Source organism: Drosophila tropicalis, unplaced genomic scaffold (assembly GCF_018151085.1).
Source record: "Drosophila tropicalis isolate 14030-0801.00 unplaced genomic scaffold, ASM1815108v1 contig_867, whole genome shotgun sequence".
NCBI lineage: Eukaryota > Metazoa > Arthropoda > Insecta > Diptera > Drosophilidae > Drosophila > Drosophila tropicalis.
In genome coordinates this window covers 2351877-2370342 of record NW_027173362.1, presented here as the reverse complement: position 1 = coordinate 2370342, position 18466 = coordinate 2351877, and the positions used below count along the sequence as shown (strand labels likewise).

General features: G+C 39.8%; 1 protein-coding gene across 1 annotated transcript; it reads right to left on the bottom strand.

Annotated features, from left to right (window-relative positions):
• Nucleotides 1-7: 7 nt before the first annotated feature.
• Nucleotides 8-18230, bottom strand: sov (small ovary). Its single transcript, XM_068298726.1, is given in 10 exon segments — nt 8-891; nt 893-1368; nt 1454-2082; nt 2153-3304; nt 3479-5184; nt 5187-9373; nt 9913-10293; nt 10358-10430; nt 10499-10764; nt 18080-18230. Coding segments are annotated over 9 exon segments (9480 nt in total). The 5' UTR covers nt 10717-10764; nt 18080-18230; the 3' UTR covers nt 8-233.
• Between the last annotated feature and the right edge of the window lie 236 nt (nt 18231-18466).

Sequence of the window (18466 nt, the reverse complement as noted above, 5' to 3'; positions counted from 1 at the left end):
ACAACTATTAGTTTATCGCATGTTTTTAACAATTTAATTATTTTTCACATTATCATTATTCAATATTTAATCAGTCCTAGAACTACTGACTATATATAAAACAAAAAATAATAAGTTTTCAGTTCTATCTTAGGTTTTTTCTTGTATAACAAACATAGATGCAGAATATAGAAACAAACAGTTAAGATTAAGTTTGTAACTCTCTCGTTAAATTAGTGTATGGCTACTAGGATTCATTTGTCCTTGGATAATAATGATAGATTCAGATTATTACCCACAACCGTGAAACGTCGCTTCGGAATGCGTGGTGGTAAGTTTATTGGAACCGCTGCTGCTGATGATGTGGAAGGAGCTGATGTGGTGTCCCTTCCGGTAAATGAGGTCATAAAAGCTCTATTTCCGATTCTCGGTGTCGTTTGCGGTCCCGGTAAAATCTTTAATGGCGGTCCATTTATTTCGATTATAGAACCTCCTTGTAGTCTGTCATTGGTACAGGCAGTCTTGCGGCGTTTTGCTAAGGGTTGACATGGAGACCCTGAAGTACGCATCAGTTCCATATCCAAAGTTTTCATTAAATTTTCATCGTTAAACTTTGTGTGGACTAAACTACTTTTGGTAATGATTAATCCATTTTGGAATTGATAATGTATCTCCATCAAATACTTTTTTAAATCGGCATATGAATGTTCAGCACGATGCTGTATGTAGCCATCGAGTCCAGGCTTTGGCACTGCTCGACCTTGACAAAACTGGCATTGCTTGTACTTTGGAAAGTGATCCAACATATGGCGTAGTGTTTGCTTCTCATCTGTTGAGGCATACATGCAACAAAAGCAATGATATATCACCTCCTCCGTAAGGCGGCGGAAGCAAAAAATTTGCTGTATCCGAATGTTGTATACGGCCATGTTGACCCATTGCTAGGCAAGTGGGCATTATAACCTTGCAGATGACACATTGGTAGTATTCATTTGGTGTTGTTGTTGTTCCATCCGTTCCGAAGCGTCTCAGTGCCACGAGTTCATCATCAGTAACATTTTTCAAATCATTGGCACGATGACCCATATTGCTTATGTGCTGGATCAAATCGTTACAGCTAGTATAGCGATATTCGCAATATGCACACTCCTCGGGTCGCCGCACATCACATGCAACTATTTGTCTTATTCCATGCACTTGGACTATATGCTCCTGAAGCAATGTCTTGGCATTGCCTTGAAAGCTCTTGCATTCGGGACAGAGGAGCTGCGGTTGAACGTGAAAATAGAAGGGCTGCTCAGCATGAGTATTGGCCCAATGATCTAAACGCAATTGGACGACATCGTTGCTCGTTTCATTGCAGTACGAACAGGCAAATTCTATAGACTTCTGTAAGTAAAACCAACATTTGATTGGCAGTAGTAAAGTAGAACAATAGAAAGTTTACATAAGAAACCAAAAAAAAACCACATACCATATGATCAGTGTTCTCTATGGGCGTCTCTTCATCCGATGAGATTAGCTCAACTTCATCTACAATAATGGGTTGTGGTTGCTTCTGTTGCTGCAATCGTTGCTTGGCGGCGGTCGAGGGCTCGTACTCAAAATCTCTTGCTAAATGTGTCCAGCAGATTTCATCTGGTATATAATTGGCTACACGTTCATATTGAATAATTGCCCGGCCGGACGAAAAGGGATGCTTTTCAAACATATGATTAGCAATATTCCGCTCAATGCTATTATCGAAATCACAATGCGGGCACTTGAATTGATGCTTAGATTGGTGTATGGTATAGCAATGACTACTGATCTTTTGCCTGGTGTTGGTCACCTCTTTGCATTTCAAGCAATAAAAGCCTAGAGTGCTGTTATTTTTAACTGAGAGGCGGTGATAGACCTGTACGGGCTCTACTGGATTGTCCGGATGCCTCATAAGAAGATGACGGATCAATAATACAGGATCGATAAAGTCATCTGAGCAATACTTGCAGAAATATTGATACTGCTTCTTATGTACAGCCCAAACATGGGCCATCATCTGAGCCTCTGTCTGCTGGACATGCTGACACAAATTGCAAATGAAGTCCGGAACGGAAGGCTTGGCTACAGAAAAGAAGGTGAAGTTAGGTGGATTAAACAGACAACTTGGCCAATGCCCAAGATAATCCCTTACGTGTTTTGAACCATTTAGCGCCAGACATTGCAGTTCCAATTTTATCCCGCTTGTAGATTATTACATCCACATCACTATTCTGGTGTCGTTCCCGAATATGACGATCGATTGGGGCACGTTTGCTGCCATAAAGGGGACAGCCTCCACACTGGTAAACGTATTGTTTGTGCATCTCCAAATGTTCGATCAGAGTGTCAGTCGTGGATCTGTGGCAAATTCTGTATTTACAGTGGATGCATGACAATACATCCTTATAGCTGTGATCCGAGGCCAAGTGATGGCGTAGCGCCAGTTCTGTTGACATTGACTGCGAACATTTAGAAGATCCACAATGATAGAGCTTCTCGGGTGGCACAAATACTAATTTGGGCATTACAATCAGTTGTTCGCCAGGCTTGGGCGGTTCTTCAAACAAATTAAGCTGTTTTTTCTGCTGTGTCACGGTGTCGACTGGAGGAACATTGGGGGTGGGATTGGGATTGGAATCGAAATTAGATGACGGCTTCTGTTGGTTAGTGGTTGGAGTGTCAGGCACTGATGCCTTTCCCGATTGATAGGCTTCGGAAACTTCATTGGCTTTGTGTGTATAGAGATGCATTTGCAATGCTCGTCTTTCTCGACTTTCGAAATTATTGCAATCCCCACATTTAAAGTAATTGGGGAAGACAGACATTTTGGGTAATAAACGTACTTCGGAGTGACGGTACGTAATTTTGGTGTTCTGACGTCGGTTCTGCCATTCAATATTTAAGCGATGGTAGAAATTCTCCAGTTGGCTCTTACCAAACGGATGCTCGATGGCAGCCAATTCGATGGTGTCCCCCACGTTTTCGCAGGACAATGGAAGGAAATGCAATTGTCGATTAGCTAGCAAAAAGCTGGCTTCATGCTTACTCTTGACATGGGTATGCATTATTCGGCGATTCAATGTGGTTGCCAGGCATATGGCACAAAATACAGTGTGCCGTCCATGAAATCTTTGCAAGTGATTAAGCAGCTCTGCTGGTATCATGCAAATATTGCAATATTTGCATTTTACATCAGCATCCTGGTTGTGGGCGATGGCCAAATGATAACGCATGTGAGAGACGAAGCTTTTAGCATTGAGTGACCCACTGCATCCTTTGAAGGGACAAGCATAAAGTTTGTCCGCTGTAAGCAAGATTCAAGGAATTAATGACAATTCTAACAATCTAAAAGAAACTGTAAGTTAATAGTCCATAAGGCTATAAACAAGAGCAATAAGATGACATCCGTAGACCCGTCCGGCAGGACACATACTAATTGACATCTTATGACTTGCTTGTTTATTTCAAGTTGACTTACCACCATATCCTGTAGGATGGAGAAGTTCGGTAATCATTGTGGAAGCTGCAGATACAGTTGCATTTATTGACCCAGTTGACGTTGAGGAAACTGCAGATAATGTCGGTGATGACGTTGATGTTGACGAAAACGATTGCCGATTTCGCTGATTAAATAATTCACGAATTTGATCTGTCACAGATAAGGAGGCTGTCGGCGTCTCCATTGTCGGAGGAACAGCAGCAGCTGCGCCATTGGTGGTAGCTATTGAATCTGCTCCTTCAGACTCCAATTCCCTAACAGAAGCAAGTCCATGCACAGTGACTCCGTGATGCACATAGTCGTTCACATTGACACCAATGTGGAGACAGTAGGCGCATTTCAAGTAATCATTGCTACTGAAACTAAAACTATGGAATTTCATATGCTCACGTATGCACATTACAGTATGGGCACAAAAACCGCATTTTGGGGCCATGCAACGGAAGCGATCGGCTACAACTCCACTGGGCACCCTAGCTGGACCGAGACCAGGAACAGAAACGGGAGCAGAAACTGATGTGACTGCAGGTTTAATTACAATATTTATTTGCGCCGGTGTCCGTTCGTCTAGATTTTCGCCCAAGCAGCTTTGAGTAACAATAAAATCTCCAGTAGGTTGCGGAGGAGGAATGTTTTGAGCCAAACTGAATACTTCGTTGATTGATAGACCCAATCCACTGGCATGATTATTCACTAATACAGGATCTGGTTGTGAGAGATTCTTTGTTGTTAAGAATTCACCCAGGCCAGTCGCGTGAAAATCAATAGTTTGTTGATTGGGAGGGCGTGGACTTGAATTTAATAAATCCTTGAGCATGGTATTGTTATTGACTTTTGAAATATTTGCTTCCCTTTCCACTAAAGGAACCAAACGATCGCCACTGAAGCGACGTACACGCAGCTTGGGCGCAGCAGGAGGTTGTGGAGCAGGTTGCTGAGGTTCCAATGCCTGAGGCTCCAGCGATTGATGCGCCGACGATTGAGGCTCCAAAGATTGAGGCTTCAACGATTGAGGCTCCATCAATTGAGGCTGCAACAATTGGGTCTGGCTCTCTACTGGTTGAGCCGCTGATTGCCCGTTTTCATTTTCTTTGGCAAACGATGTTGATGGTTTTTCCATGTGCTTTTCTACCATATGACTTAGTTCCTGCGCTATAGTCCATTTTGAATGCGGCGAATTACTTGCAGGAGCCTGATCTTGATATTGCCCACATGCCAAACATTTTCCAGACCAACGTACAGAAGGATGCTCTAAAGCGAAATGATTCTCTAGGCCTTCCACCTCATTTGAATAGAGAAATGTACATTTCGGGAAGAAACAAAAATAGGAGCCACGACGAAAGCCCACATTTTCGACTCGAGTAGGCGGAGCCATGAGAAGAGGTGGAGGCGCCGTCGTTATAGTTTCCCTGTCTAAAGCGGTATCCATCGCTGGTGGATCTAGAGCGGTCATTTTGGGCATTAACTCGCCGTGGTCGTTTAATGGTAAATCGTTGCTCTTATTGGCAAAACTGTCGCCAATGCATTTAGCCGATTTTGCTCGCACATTCCCTTCGCCGTTCTTCTTGAGGCGTGTACAAAAACGATTGAACCTACCAAAAATGGACTTCGATTTCGAATGCTTGTTATGTTTTTCCAAATCAACCCATTCTTCCTTTTCCTTTGATTTGCTACTACAGCTAACATTATTCTTTTTTTATTTTGATTATTATCATCGCAATCGCTGCTATTTTCAGAGAGATTACTTTCACCGTTATCATTAATTTCAATAATGTCTATAATTTTGATTTTTTTTGGAGGACTTGACGACTCTTGTTTTTCACAATGTGGACCCGAAAATATAATTTCATCATCTGTCTTTTGTTGTGGTTCTTGTAAACTATCTTCTTTGTCTTCAAGTTTGCATTCGTCAATGACCATCATTGGTTCCGGATCGGGCAAAATTAGTTCCTCCCCATCCTCACGACCATTTAATGCACCCATGTAGGCATCATTGGGCATATCCTCTGTATCCTCCAGGAGTGGCTCATTAATTACCTGATGAGTTTGTAGCACATCCATGGGCACGGCAGTATCATTATTGATATCTTCGCTATCCGTCAGTGATTTATTTGACTGCACATTTTCATTACTTTCATTTATTGAGGTTTCAGCTTTAATAAGCCTTATCGCCTTTTTGGCCATCAGACGGAAACGTTTTTTAGGCATTATTCTGCGTTTCTTCTTACTCTTTTTTTTAATCACAGGCAACTTAATGGTCAAGGGCTTGATTCCTTGATTTTCTTTGGCCGAGTCAACATTCTTCGACGGAGCCTTAACCACATCTTCCAAATGATAAATTTTAATCGTTTCCAGTATTGATCTCACTTTATCAACCGTTTCTTCCTCGTTTATGCCATGCTGATTTTTCAAATGTTTTACCAAATTTTGTCGACTTTTTTGGACAAATTCACACAATAGGCACACGTATACAATAATCGGAGCTCGATTTGTATAACTCTCATTGTGGACTAAATTTGCATCCAAAAAACATGATTTCAAATGCTGCTGACCGGGATATCGACGATGAAATTGTTTCTGGCATTTCGAACACTGATAACGCAACTCGCCTGTATGCTGGGCTAAATGATCATACCAATCCGATGTCGTAAGATCTGCAGTACGTTTGCAAAATGGACAAGTATAATGATATCGTATCTTGGATGAGCTGGATATTTGTTTTAGACAGTAAACGGGACGATTCCCACGATTCATGCGCAACTCATTAAGCATACCGGGCGCAAATCGTGCACCAAAATTTTCACCATGATACTGTATATAATGGTGCACGGAATCATACTTCTTGATTGGTTTATTACATACTACACATTGGTTTATCACTGATGAAAGGGCATGCCATTCGGGATTTGTATTTAATATCCTCTTATTTTTAGACGATTCCTTAATTTCCTCATCTACATTAGCCTCAGACTTTTCGTTCGCAATTTTATCGAGTTTTTCTTGTACAAAGTTACGCCTCAATCGAATACGACATTGTTTAATTGAAAAACTTGCCCGATTGCAACCATCAAGTGCAGAGCGTGGACCCCTTGAATATGGTACCCCACGTCGCGCCACATTTCTTATCCGGTCCGGATCACTGTTATTCAATAGATGTAGAGGTTGCTGTGTGCACGTTCGCCGTCCTGAGGCCCGCATCACTTCCTCAGCGCAATACATTTGTGCAATATCTTCATTAAGCTGTTCAAGTTCATTTCGTTTTGGACGACGAGGCTTACGAGGTTGTACCTTAGCAGACTGAGATGTTGTCGGTGCATCATCAGTCGCCGGTTTATCTTTTTGGTCATCCGCCACATTGGAAGTATTATTGGGTAAATCCTTTTCATTGTCCAGGGACGGTTTTTTAGTTGGCCTTTTAGTAATAGTTCTGCCACGCTTACGTTTACCTGGACTCTTTATAATATCGTTAGCAGCAGCATCTTCAGCTAAAGTTACTTCAGTGGAAAGATTTTCATTACTGTTCACTTTACTTTTCGGACCCGGTTTCGCTATTGGACCCATTTTAAAACAATTCCTGCTTAATAAAGTCTCATTAAAGGACACATCATCACCACGTTTACGTCGTTTGCCGGCTATGATATTCTGCGTCGATACACTACAATTATCACTGGTTTTTTCAAACAAATTGGCTACACTTCGAGAAAGTTGTATGCCCTTAACACTTGCGACACTTTCACACTTTTGCATATCCTCATAAAGCGGACTGTACTTGTTAAATAGTTCACTTTTATCTACTAAAGGTTCACTAGCAACGGAAGCCATCGTATTGCGCCGTTTCAGTATGCGTGCTGGCTTAGCTGGTGATGGTTGGTCGTTAACTTCCGACTCTTGAGTACGTCGTGTGCCTGTTATGATATTTTGAGTTGATACACTACAATTATCAGTTACTTCATTTTGGGGATCATCACCCAAACGATCAATTGCAATAGGAGCTATCGTATTGCGCCGTTTCCTAATTCGTTGTGGTGTTTTAATTGGTTGGTCCTTAACTTCTAACACTTGAGTGAGTGGTTCGCCGGTTGTGATATCAGGAGTACTAGTATCTTTCTCATTTGTCTGGGTCAATAGTTTATCATCGTCGATAGCTATTTGAGCTATCGTATTTCGCCTTTTTATGCGTGAAATAATTGCTTTATGGTCTTTCACTTCGTTACCATTGACTATAGTTTCTTCTTCTCCATCTTTCATTTCACTTTCTTGAGAGGAATCAGGGTTTATAACCACTTTGGTTTGAGGACTTGGTCCGGTTAAACCAACTATCTTTAATTTTGTTGTTAATTTCTTGTTTATATCTTTATCTTCGCTCTCACAACTCTCCTTCCCCGTGTCTTTTTCCTGGGAGTCCAATTTTTTGCCCGACTTTTTTCTATGCTTTCCATGTTTTCCTGACTCCGACGTAGAGCGATGCTTTCGATGTTTCTTGGTCTTATCGGACGACTTCGTCTTCTCACTTTTATCAGATTTATGCTTTCTCTTGTCTTGATTCACATCTTTATGAGTAACTTCTTCTGTTAAGCTACAGGTTAACGGAGGCTCAGATTCCAGATTACTTATATGCGTATCTGGGCTCCCCCAATTCTTGGCCTGGGATTTTTTATCTGAGGTACCAGCGACATCATTGCCCTTCAATAGGCGAGTTTTATCCTTAATTCCCTGAGAAGATTTCAGCATGTCCTTGGAATGCTCTGGAACTGTTGTGGGTTTTTTAGGAATACGAAAATCAGTAATTTTGGTTGGAGCCCCGACTTGGTCGCAATTTCGATAGGAGATGTCTAAATGATAATTTATGACAGGGGCAGATGTTGGCGCTTCAGGTGACTTTTCCTTCATCTCTTCCAGTCCACGCTGCTTTTGAACTGACATGCTTTGTCGTTTCTTTTCAGCCTCCTGCTGTTGTTTCAGATCCACCATAAATTGACGCTGTTGCTCCGCTGCCTCAGCTCGAGCTTTAGCTTCGCGGTGTTCACGATAAGTGGTATGTACTTGATCATTTCGGTTAGCACCAACTTTACTATGTGGTTGATTATAAATCAAAAGATGTCCATTCCCATGGCCGTTGCTACTCCACGTGATTTTTTTGTATTCATTTTTGTAATTGTTATTCTGATTGCGGGGTTCAGTGAAATATTTGTTAGGCCATCGTGGATCACGCCTTATTTCTGACGGAGCATTTGCACTACTACCATTTAAATGTGGCGCATCAGCCGCTGAGGACACCCTAGTTGTCGCACAGTTCGCATTTCCCTGCACAATCGCTGGGACTCCTAACGGTGGACTTCGCTGTGAGTCTGCTACCCTGGATATCTGACGCTGATTTAAATTTAGATGAAATGATGGTGCACGATCAGTTGTGATGGGTCCGGATACGGATCTATTGGGCAGTGGTGGAACGGGAGCGGGAACGGGTAGAGTAGGCACGGGTAGAGATGGTACGGATAGAATGGGCACGCTGGAAATGTCACCAGCAGCTACCTTCGGTATATCCGCTATTCTGGGCCACACAGCTATTGAAATATCGGTCTGTGGTAGTTGCGTTGCTGCAGCTAAGCTGGATGTATAATTTGGCTTTCTTCCGCGTGGATCATTACTGTTTGATGCTAACGGTACTTCTCCTCGAAGAGCAGCCAACTTTTTTCCGTGCCTCTTCGAGAGAATTTCCAGGGTTCGCTTCTTTTCCGGGTCCTGCATAGGAACGGCGTACATAATCTGGTACAATCGTGTTAGTTTGTGGTGGCACAGGATTACAGGGATTTGACCTACGAGTGAAATCGCCTGCAGGTTTAGCTCGACGCACAAAATCAAAGCCAGTGCTATTATTAGAGGTCAACTCATTTGGAATGCTTAAGCGTTGACGCGATGACGATGCTTCCACACTGGTTTTTGACGATGTCAGCAATGTATCTTTCACTATAGCTGAAAATTGATTGTCTTGTACTGAATCATGGGGAGTACTTGAATTGGTTTTTCGAAGGTAATCGCTTGGAACTATAGTTCGGCGCACAAAACCACAACTTGTGGCACTCGTGGCGGCCACCCCATTTGGAGTTCTGGTGGACGCTTGACTTGGTTTCGCCCCCTCAACGGAAGTTTTATTTCTTTGTTTATCATTCACACTAGCTCCATGTGGACTGTTTTTTGAATCTGTTTGATTGAATCTTCGCATGGAATTGCTAGGTGACCTAGATCTCGTTCGACGATCATTACTGGCGCCACTTTTATTGTTAACAGCATCCGTGGTACTAGTCGATTGATGCGACAGCTTTTCGTTTGGTTGTTTCGTTGGTTTTGTTGGTAGTTCAGAAGTCAATAGATCTTCCACAGTAGCTTCAAGTGGTTTGCTTTTTTAATGGTAATACAAGATCTTCCACAGTAGCTTCAAGTGGTTTGCTTTTTAATGGTAATACAAAAGGATGCGGATTTTGTGTTCGTATTATATCTTTTGGGGCTTCAGGTGCTTGCGCAGAAAAACTTGTTTTGGGCTGAGAAGCATCTTTTGCTGTTGTTGCTGACTTTTCAGAGGATGACGATGGTTGCATGGATTCTACACCATCTATTGTTGTTGTTGCTGGCTGTTGTTGTACATTCGGAAGTGGCTGTGATGAGGACGACGCAACAGAAGAACCTTTTGCAGATGTAGATGAATCCGGTGAATTCCCATTCTTTGTAGTGGCTGGTGCTTTGGATTTTGCAGCACTGTCATTACTAATATCAATGGTCTCTATAGGAGCCAATAGCTATAAATCAATAAAAGATTGGATAAAAATTACTCAATTTTATTATAAAGATAAATCTGCCTACCGAACTGAATCTCGATTTTAGTTTTCCAATGACAACTTCAATTTTGTTAACGACTGTCATAGATACACTTCCGCTGAAAAAAAAAAAAAACGTAGACATTTGATTATTACCATTCAGCAATGCAAATAGTTCGTTACTTACTTGTTTCCTAGTATTTCCACCAGTTTTTCCAACTTTTTATACTGGCATTCGTTTAGGGCCAGCCTGTGTGCTTTCATCACATCCTTAATGAAGGGCACATCAGAGCGGATTTCTTGTATCTTTTGACTAACATCCATTACATCAACACTAACAATCTCCACGTCTTCCTTATCATCTTCGTTACTGGTAGTATTGGTAGTGGAGTTAGACGACGACATATTTTTTTCCAGCGATTGTCGGTTTTCTTAAAGATTCATTTCAATTTACTGAAAATAAATGTGACTAGACGATATTACTACATCCAGTTCAGCTCTATTGCGATTAAACAGAAATATTGAAATCCAGTCATTGACATCGCCGCCTGCTATAGGATACAAAATTCCGGTTCATCAGTAAACCTGGGACAGGCTCTCTTAGAGTATTCTGTCACAAGCACGAACTAAAAGCTTTTATTAAAGCTCATTGTATTATAGTTTAATATGTACACATGCATGTAAATACATAGGTACATATGTACATATTTGACCAAATAAAAAGTGCTCACCACATACCACAACATAAATGTTTAAAACAATGCAAACAATTGTAGAGCGGACAATAGCAGCAGCTAACGGCCCTATAACAGAAGTTCCCGCTCTTCATTAGCTTCTCGACTCGCCGTTCTATATGTACATTTAAAACATCTTATAAACTGGACAAACATTCAACCTAATTTTGCATTAAACAATTCACGTTTCCCGCTGCTGCTTGCAATTTTTGTTTGTTTTGTTTAAACGCAACCATGGCGTTGCCAGATAGTCGGAAATTCACATTAATTTGTTGGAAAAAGTTTTTAGATATTCAGTAAACAATCGAGAAAATATCCTTTACTCAGGAAAAATAATTATTAAATTCGTTACAATTTATTAATTATCTATGTAATTTTATCATAAATACATAAATGAAATCTTCAGCGACCCAGATCACATACATACATACATACATAGTTACTACATACATACATACATATGTACATATGCATGTTTGTATGTCATTCAGTGTATTCTTTTTGCTGTAAAGACACAAACTCTGTTTGGTATACATACATACATATGTATGTATATATTTTATTTCCATGTATATATGTATGTATGTGTGTATGCGTGTAGTTCAACAAACTACGAGGGTCTCACCATGTTACGCTTTAACTCGAAGATCGCCACGTATACAAAATGTAGGTACGGTTCGCATTGTTCTCTGTGTTGCTCTTTCGCCTTCTTTATTTATTCTTTTCTTTTTGGTCCCAGATGAATAGTTGTGCAAATTTTCATGCATGAATCGATTTTACAATTTTCATGTGACCCAAAGTTTCCGAAAGAAAAATCTTACACATACAAACTATGTACATACATATGTATATGTATAGTTCACAATTGTATTATATTTTAATATGTACACACATGTACATAAGTATGTACATATGTATGGTTCAAGGTGAATTTTTTTCACTAGGTTCAAAAAGAGAACGGGCATCCTTTAGGGAATATATACATATACATACATACATACATACATATATATAACCTAGTCGGTGGCTCAATGGAGACCTACTAAAACTACAATTCTGTTGTGCTCGAGTTCGAACCCCGACATAGGTGGAGTTTCCCCCCGGTGAAGCAATACTGAAAGGTAGTTCCGTCGGGGATAATGGAAACGATTGTGGATAACGAATACATACATATATATGCATATACAGTACGGTTATGTGCGAAACGGCATTTCATATTTTCTCTGTGTATTCCAAATTTGATATTCTTCCAATATTCCATTTCCTCATTTAACTTCCTTGACCGTATTTTTTACAAAATCGATATAACATTATTAATTTTCAGCTGGGTGTACAGATTATAAGATTCCAAATCATCCACCCTTTTGCAACGTAATTGGTTTTCTTGTTGTTTTTTTCGTCTTCAGGGTTTTTGGTTTTAGAAAGAGGGATCATTTTGGCGGAGTAATTGATCTTAAACATCGAAACTTTACCAGTTTGTCAAACCACACAAGTTTTCATTCGGTTTTAGCTTCCCAATATGTATATCAATCTCCTTCGAAGATCCGGATTGTTTTTACACGTTGACGTCCGTTTTGCCCGACGTGAAGTATTGAAATGTGTGTTTGATTAGACTTCACTCAGCTTCAAACTTTTATAACAGAGTAATAACCTCTGACTCTCTTCCGTAACGCAATAATTCCAAAAATCTTTTTTCCAAGATTTGATTCTGTATAAAAGAACTGATCAGCAATTCAACAGCAGAATAAACCAACATGAACTTTATTATCTTGATAAATAACTTATTACGTAGAATTTACGTTTGTTAGAGAAACTAGTCTCGCAAAACCTTTATCGTTCAATTGTGCCTGGAGTCCACAAATAGTATATAAGGTAGTCCAAAATACCGACATCTTCCAGATCAATATACAATGTCAACTCATATAGCGACTGACGTAAGTCATCCGCGTAGACTTTGCAACCCGTCAAAAATTCCTTTAAATTTCCATAAAACTTGTCTATTAATTAAAAATCGTTTAGAGAGCGTATGAAGTATGCTTGGGCATTATCAGTACAGGTATGTGATGATCGGAATTCACAGATTAAAACCGAGTGTTTGTAGAAGTCATTATCCAATATTCTTACGAATCATCAAATCGATTTCTTTAAGCGAACGAGCCAGAACAATCATAACAAGGTTTTCTTAACGACACGCTGCGTTCTCTAATGTAGAATCCAGACTCGATTAATATGTTCTTTTTACTTCTACGTACATGCACAGTAAACGTACATACAGTTTGGCAAGAAAGTGTTTACACAAGTAAAAATTTCTTCATTTTTCTACTTCAAGATGAAATAAAACAATAAATAGTAAGTTTTTTCAAATTTTTTTGATAAGGTTAGGTAAAGTAAACAATTATCTTCTAAATTAACAAAAAAAAAAAACATAATAATAATGTTTACAATAAAAAAAAACAAGCAAAAACTAGAGAAGGCACAAAAATCCACTGCCAAGAAAGTGTTTACACACATTAAATTCTTTCAATTTACTTAACATATTTCTACAATTAATATTTTGTGTGGCCTCCATTGGCTTTTACAACTGCATTCAGACGTCTATTCATTGATTTAATCAAATTTTGAACATATTCAATGGGTATTTTGGACCACTCCTCTATGATTACCGATTTAAGGTCATTTCTGTTCTTTGGCTGACGCTTGGCGGTACGTTTCTTGAGATATGACCACAGATTTTCAATTGGGTTCAAGTCTGGGCTCTGGGCAGGGGTATCCAAAACTTTTTTGCAGTTGTAAAGCAGCCAGCACCGCACACTGTTCGCCTTATGCTTAGGGTCATTATCTTGGTAGAACTTAAAGTTCGAGATAAAAACCAAATTGGCTAGCACTGCCTACCAAATGTTCACGTAAAATGTCCAAGTATTGATGGGCGTCCATCGTGTTTTCAATAAAACATAATTGGCCAACTCCTTTGCTAGAGATGCACCCCCAAACCATCACCGATAATTTGCCAAATTTTACGGTGGGTATTATGTTCTGCTTTTCTAGGGCTTTAAGGGGTTTTCGCCATACTCTGCTGGGTCCATCATTGTAGTAAAGCATTATTTTTGTTTCATCGCAAAAGATGACATCATCCCAATGGGATTCGGGTTCTGCTACAAAGATCCTGGCGAAACTTAGCCGTTTTTCTACATTCTCTGCTGACAACAAAGGTTTTTTGCGGGCAACACGTGATGAAAACCCCTGTTGTTTGATGGCCTGACGAACGGTTTCACGTGAAACAATAATGCCACACTCTTCCTCCAACTCACTAGCAAGGGATCTGGTCGAAATAAATGGGTTCTCTCTGATCTTTCGAACCATAATGCGCTCTGCCCTAGGTGTTATGATACGGGGCCGCCCAGTTGTAGGCTTTGCATCTAGCCTTCCCTCTGTTTTTGCGCGATTTAAAATATTGTACACCGTCTTTCTTGTAATGCAAAACATTTTAGCTAGTTCAGAGACGGTTTTACCGTTAGTGTGATTATAAAAAATCAATTGTGCCATATCAAAAGATATGCGTTTGCCCGGCATTTTGATTGTGTCTAAAACTGACGCACTTATGCTTCTTCTTACCATCTGACGACAAAATTACGCAGAAATTTGTCTCTCTCATGATTCTACGCTTTAGAAACTCAATTATAACGGTAAAAATACGAATTAACTACAAAATAGAAACCGAAAACAGAGATGTGTAAACACTTTCTTGGCAGTGGATTTTTGTGCCTTCTCTAGTTTTTGCTTGTTTTTTTTTATTGTAAACATTATTATGTTTTTTTTTTTGTTAATTTAGAAGATAATTGTTTACTTTACCTAACCTTATCAAAAAAATTTGAAAAAACTTACTATTTATTGTTTTATTTCATCTTGAAGTAGAAAAATTAAGAAATTTTTACTTGTGTAAACACTTTCTTGCCAAACTGTATATACATACGAGGCTTGAGAAATGAAAGGAAAATATTTATTCTTGCAGCATGACTTCGGCTTTCGCTCGGTTTCTGTCTTTGCAAATAGCCGATCGTAGCAGGATTACACGAGGTATGGCACGTCCATGGCTGGTATAAGAAATGTACAACAGTTTTGGTGTATAAATTCTTGATCATCTCGACGAGACGAGTTCATATAGCCATATCCGTCCGGATCAACGCAGATTCCTCCTCGGCCGTTAGAGCTAAAGAGCTGAATTTTTGCATGTAGACACAGGTTGTATCTCGAACCTAAATCTTGTACCTCGGATTCAGCCGGATCGGACCACTAACGGCGTTTGTATAACCTTGCAGGTTATTTGTTACTGTTTCCTTACCTTTAGATGTCAAAGTGAAAAGACGTTTTATCTAAAAAGTCTAATGTTAGCGAAAGGACTACTAACTACTAACTTAACATAGCAAATAACGAAGTTATGGATCAAACTCACTGTTTCCCACCGATCGTTCCTATGGGAACTATGTGATATTAGTCACCCGATCTTGATCGAATTTGGCACAGTAATTCCCAGAAATGTATATCGTTCGTTTGGGAGCTAATGATATAGTCACCGGATCTTAAAATTTGGCACAGTCGCTTATAGGTGTAATAAACTCACCAATATTTCACGACAATCGCTCAGAAAATAACGAAGTTTTTGAAAAAAGTCACTGTTCGTGACTGTGCCGTTTGTATGGAAGCTACATATATGATATAGTGATCCGATCCGGCTGAGTCTGATTGTGAGATATACAACAAACTGTGCAGTATATACAAGTCTACATTCATTTCAACCCTGTAGCTGTAGGGTCTTGGAGGAGTTCGCGTTGATGCAGACAGACGGACATGGCTACTTGAACTCCTCTCGTCGTGCTGATTAAGAATATATACCTATACTTTATATGGTCGGAGATGATTCCTTCTATGCGTTACACACTTCTGACTAAAATTAATACAACCTCTTTGCAAGGGGATAGAAATTATTTATTAATTTCGTATACCTACTAATAACTGTACCAATTTAATCAAGATCAAATGACTATATCATATAGCTCCCATATCAAAATATATAGACTTTTATCAATACCTTACTCGTTACTTTTGACGCGATTTTTATAAAAATTAATATTTGTCAGTTTAATATACAGCCTAAGCTTAAAGCCTGTCTTTTCGCGAACAATAGACATTTTATATAAAATCGTTAGGAAAGGAAAGATAAAGAAAAAAAATTGCAAGGGTGCGCCGAAGATAACCCTGGCCTTCTGGTTTCTTTACACTGTAATCCAGGGCCAGGCACAAACGGAGTTAAAGTTATCGCATGTGCGCACATATTAGCTTTACACGGCTCAAAATGAAACGTGCCTCAATCAAGAAAACGAGTGGTGCCGATCCCAACAGTGTTGGGAACAAAAAGAGCCAATACAAATGGTTGATGTGGTGTGAAAAATTTTTGCTCAATTACGATAACAAGCGCTCAAGTCATATGCAGGAGAAAGATATTGCAAAATGATCTTGTAAAGCAGAGCCCGGCCATGATGAAATAACATAAGGTGGTCTCGTCGGAAGCCGAAGCTTACCGAAGTATACACTTAACTTCAGTGCACGTTTGCTCACTCACATCACCGTCTCGCTCACCCTCAATAGACACTCAGAATACTATTCCTTTCACTCGCGCTTATTGCAAGCATACGATATCCCCCGAGGGACGAACACGTTCGTCACCCCGTATGCGTGTAACCGTAACCGAACGGCTGCCGAAGTCCTCATACAAAAAATCAAGAGCATGAGGGTGGATTTAGTTCAGGGGTAACACCCATAGCCCGTGCGGGCACTTTTCTTCGGTATATGATCGTTTTACCATCTGTGTGCATGCCGAAGTCAACACGAAGTGCACTTGAGAGAGTAAAAACAGAATTAGTCTGCTTTGTTTTTTCAATCTTTGCTTTGTATCAGATTATCTGCTATACTCGTTTTCTTGATTTGGGGCAAAATTTTGTCAATTTTCATTTTGCGCAGTTTAAAGCAGAGGTAGGCACCCATAGCCCGTGCGGGCACTTTTCTTCGGCATATGATCGTTTTACCATCTGTGTGCATGCCGAAGTCAACACGAAGTGCCCTTGAGAGCGTAAAAACAGAATTAGTCTGCTGCAGCATTTCGACTCGAGCGCATCTATGTCGCGTTGTTGGATAAATGCACATGAAAAAATTAATTTGGGGGTTGTTTTCTCATTTATTTTCTTGCAGCAGATCATCGATTGTGCTGGTTTGAGCGATTGAGCCATATTTTATTCACTTTTCATTTTTCGCAGTGTAAAATACACACCTACACTGACAGTTTGCGCTGGCTCTCTTTGTGCCTACCCCTGGTTTAAACTTTAAAGCAATGAACGCACACATGCAAATGCACACATACATCTTCATTTTTCTAGCGCTCTCTTTGTGCCGGGCACTCTTGTAAAGCTTTTTAATGAACCGTAATTTTTACGGTTAAGTTGAAACGCTGCAAGAGAATTCACCTCTTTTCCCAGTCTCAAATGGGCTTCGTGTTAGCTTCGGCGCGCACACAGTCGGCAATACGAGCCTATTGCCAAACAATCGTACTTGAACAGGCCGAAGTTGTATTTTCAGTAAGTACAGTTTACAAAATACAAAAAGAAACACCGTTCATGGCATCAGTATATTGTTTCACGTTAAATAACCGACACTCTTTCACCAAAATAATTCGTAGAACCTTTAGCTCAAGACGACAGATAACTATTTCTCACTAACTACACATATTTGATCAACACTGCACACCGCTTAAGACAAAAGACGAAGAGGGGCATAAAGAAACACACACATACATATACGAAAATAAATACAGGCGAACACAGACACACACGAGCATTTGCAAAGTAAACGGGTGACATATGAGAAAAAAAAAAAAAAAAAACGAACACATGCACATAAATATGTATTTGCAGAATATATTATTTATTACCGCAATGCGTAACTGCCGAAAAAACTTAGAGCTAAAGTAATGCTAAATAACTCACCACAATATACGTTCAAATGTAAAGCCTGCAGCTATTGAAATTAATTGACAGAAACTGAATCAAACGGAATTACAAAAAGAAAATAAATAAAAATTTCAGCACCGATGTTCACACCAGGACGGACGATGCCTTAATGATGAAACGAACAACTGTACAATGTATGGCCGACAGTGCTGTCAGTTTAGCTACATATATTGTTGTCAAATCTGAATTTATTTACGATTGCTTGGTGTAAAATTGTTGGAGACAAAATCGATAATTGTGGTAGATATAATATAGAAAAAGACTTTAGAGGTATTATGCATCAAATACGCCACGTACAATTTCCGAAATTGCATTGAATGAAAAGAATCGGGACAAGGAGAGCGAAAATAAATGTGTGTATGT